Below are 3,148 nucleotides of genomic sequence, written 5' to 3'. Positions count from 1 at the left end.
GGGGGCGGCCGGCGGACCGCGGCGGCCGGACCATGCTGCTGGACACCGGGCCGCAGTTCCCGGGCCTGGGCGTGGGCACGTTCGCCCGGCACCACCACTCCTCGGCGGCGGCGGAGATGCAGGAGCGGGAGCTGAGCCTGGCGGCGCAGAACAGCTTCGTGGACTCGGCGGCGGCGCACATGGGCGCCTTCAAGCTCAACCCCGGGGCCCACGACCTGTCGCCCGGGCAGAGCTCGGCGTTCAGCTCGCAGGCGCCGGGCTACCCGGCCGCCGCGCTGGGGCCCCACGCCGCGCACGTCGGCTCCTACTCCGGGGCGCCCTTCAACTCCACCCGGGACTTCTTGTTTCGCAGCCGGGGCTTCGGGGACTCGGCGCCGGGCGGCGGGCAGCACGGGCTTTTCGGGGCGCCGGCCGGCAGCCTGCACCACCCGCACACGGACGCTCAGAGCCACCTACTCTTCCCGGGCATCCACGAGCAGCACGGCCCGCACCCCTCGCAAAACGTGCTGAACGGGCAGATGCGGCTGGGCTTGCCCGGGGAGGTCTTCGCGCGCTCGGACCAGTACCGCCAGGTCTCCAGCCCCAGGACTGACCCCTACTCCGCGGCGCAGCTGCACAACCAGTACGGCCCCATGAACATGAACATGGGCATGAACATGGCAGCGCACCACCACCACCACCACCACCCCGGGGCCTTTTTCCGCTACATGCGGCAGCAGTGCATCAAGCAGGAGCTGATCTGCAAGTGGATCGACCCGGAGCAGCTGAGCAGCCCCAAAAAGAGTTGCAACAAAACTTTCAGCACCATGCACGAGCTGGTCACCCACGTCTCGGTGGAGCACGTCGGCGGGCCCGAGCAGAGCAACCACGTCTGCTACTGGGAGGAGTGCCCCCGCGAGGGCAAGCCCTTCAAGGCCAAGTACAAACTGGTCAACCACATCCGCGTGCACACGGGGGAGAAGCCCTTCCCCTGCCCCTTCCCCGGCTGCGGGAAAGTTTTCGCCAGATCCGAGAACCTAAAAATCCACAAAAGGACGCACACAGGTAATGCCGAGCAGGCGGGCTGCACGCCGCGGCCGCAGAGCGCGGGGCCAGCTCGCTCGGGCAATGCGGTGCTCTCGGAGGCAGGGGGACAGGCTCTCGTGTGCCCAGGCTGCCACGCCACCCCCGCCACGCTTGGCCTTGGCGGGCTGGGGGTCGGTATCACCATCCCCATCATCACTACCATCAGCATCGTCAGTTTATTGTCGTTTGCTATTTTTTATCATATATCCACCTCTCTCTCTCTCTCTCTCTCTCTCTCGATCTATATAGATATTGATCTACATAGATTTATATCTATTTAGATCTATATATGTACATCTCACCTCTCTCCTCGCAGGGCTGTTTTATGCACCCCTTTAATCGTGCTGATCAGAAGCGTGGAAGTGTGCCGAGGCTCGAGGCACTCTTCCCCTCTCCCTGTGCCAGGCGAGGCCGGCTGCGTTCATTCATTAATTCATTCCGCTCAAACGCGAGGGCGCATGGATGGGGCAGGATGCACTCCCTGCCCGGCTGTCATCGCCTGGTTTGGGGGCGTGTGCGCGCGTGGATGTGGGCTTGATATACTTCTCGGAGCAAGCGGCCAACTGTCCCTTCCTGGGAAGGCTGCCCATTCAATTTTAAATGGTGGGAGCCAGGGCAATAACATTTCCTCGTTGGGGAAGAAAAAAAAAGTCTCACTTGAGGTGGTTTCGCCACAGTTTATTATGTACTAGGTGACAGAGGATCTGAGGTTCAGGAACTTGCACACGCACACACACTCGCTCCACTCAGTTGCGCACACACGCAGAAACCAGGTCAGACAGGAAAGAAGGGCAGGACGCGCGTCCTGGTGGCAAATCGCGTGAGCTGAACAGGAACAAAATCAACGCATCCTCCTGCTTCATATATTATTCATTTGCTACTGCTCCCAGCTCGGATGGTGCCAGACTGCTTCATAAAAGGCAGGCAAATATTTTAGCAACTTCCACCCTAAATATTGACTCGGATCCGGAGCACATCTATAGGCCCATTGTTTCCTGAAGTGCTAAGCGGGGATGCGAGGTGCGAGACGAGCTTTAACAAGGTTTAAAATTCAAGGAATGTATTTGCATGAGGTGCCCGCACTCGAGGCATTGTGTCGGAGCGGATGGCCGGCTGGAAGCGAGGATTGAGGTGCTAATGGAGTTGGATGTTCAGCGCTTCCCCTCCGAATGGGGAAGGCTGGAGTTTCTCACCTCCCCGCCGCTGCGAGCGCCTGGAGGGCTGGCACCGGGGAGCTATGCGCAGGGATGAGCCGCGGCTTTTTGCAGGCTCGTTCTTTTCCCTGCGGGCCTAAGCATGTGCGTGTGTGTGTGTGTGTGTGTGTGTGTGTGTGTGCGCGCGCGCGCGCGCGTGTGTTTACTTCCAAGATGCGCCCTGCAGGCGCCCCGCCCTCCCTGTGCTGCGGGCCCAAGGGTTACAGGTTAGCAGGATGTTGCATCCCGGGAGGTGCGGGCCTCTCCGCAGCCCCCGCAGTCGTCCGCACGCAGGGCGGTGGTGCCAGCTTCTGGGCCCGGCCTGGCGCGGCCCGGGTGTGTTGTGCCAGAGATGGCGCCTCGACAAGCGCCGGGCAGATGCTGCTCCCCCGTGCATGGGGCGGGGGAAGGGACCGGGGGCCTGTTCCCAGGGGCAGGGAGGCCGGGCCGTGGGTAACCCCGCTGTGTCTTGCAGGGGAAAAGCCCTTCCAGTGCGAGTTCGAGGGCTGCGACCGGCGCTTCGCCAACAGCAGCGACCGCAAGAAGCACATGCACGTGCACACCTCGGACAAGCCCTATCTCTGCAAGATGTGCGACAAGTCCTACACGCACCCCAGCTCGCTGCGCAAGCACATGAAGGTAGGGCCCGCCGGGGGGGCTGCGGCCGGCTGCTGCTGTTGCTGCTGCTGCTGTTTTGGGGGGCAGGCCCCGGGCGGCCGCCGCCCCGAGCCCACCCCGCCCCGTCGCCTTTTGCTCCGCAGGTCCACGAGTCGTCCCCGCAAGGCTCCGAGTCGTCCCCGGCCGCCAGCTCGGGCTACGAGTCGTCCACGCCGCCGGGCCTGGTGTCGCCCAGCGCCGAGACGCAGAGCACGGCCAACCTGTCCCCGGCG

The 3,148-nt window shown here is 63.3% G+C and overlaps 1 protein-coding gene across 1 annotated transcript in view; it reads left to right on the top strand.

Annotated features, from left to right (window-relative positions):
- The first annotated feature begins 6 nt into the window (after positions 1–6).
- ZIC2 (Zic family member 2) overlaps positions 7–3,148 on the top strand; it is a 4,736-nt gene continuing 1,594 nt past the window's right edge. Inside the window, exons 1-3 of the mRNA XM_019528488.1 lie at positions 7–1,044; positions 2,734–2,897; positions 3,020–3,145. Of these exons, the coding sequence (XP_019384033.1) occupies positions 33–1,044; positions 2,734–2,897; positions 3,020–3,145 (1,302 nt within the window). The 5' untranslated portion in view covers positions 7–32. The remainder of the gene's footprint in view (positions 1,045–2,733; positions 2,898–3,019; positions 3,146–3,148) is intronic.

Source organism: Crocodylus porosus, unplaced genomic scaffold (genome assembly GCF_001723895.1).
Source record: "Crocodylus porosus isolate Cpor-Errol unplaced genomic scaffold, CroPor_comp1, whole genome shotgun sequence".
Taxonomy (NCBI): domain Eukaryota; kingdom Metazoa; phylum Chordata; order Crocodylia; family Crocodylidae; genus Crocodylus; species Crocodylus porosus.
Note: the sequence above shows the minus strand (reverse complement) of the source record. Positions and strands in the feature narration are given on the sequence as shown.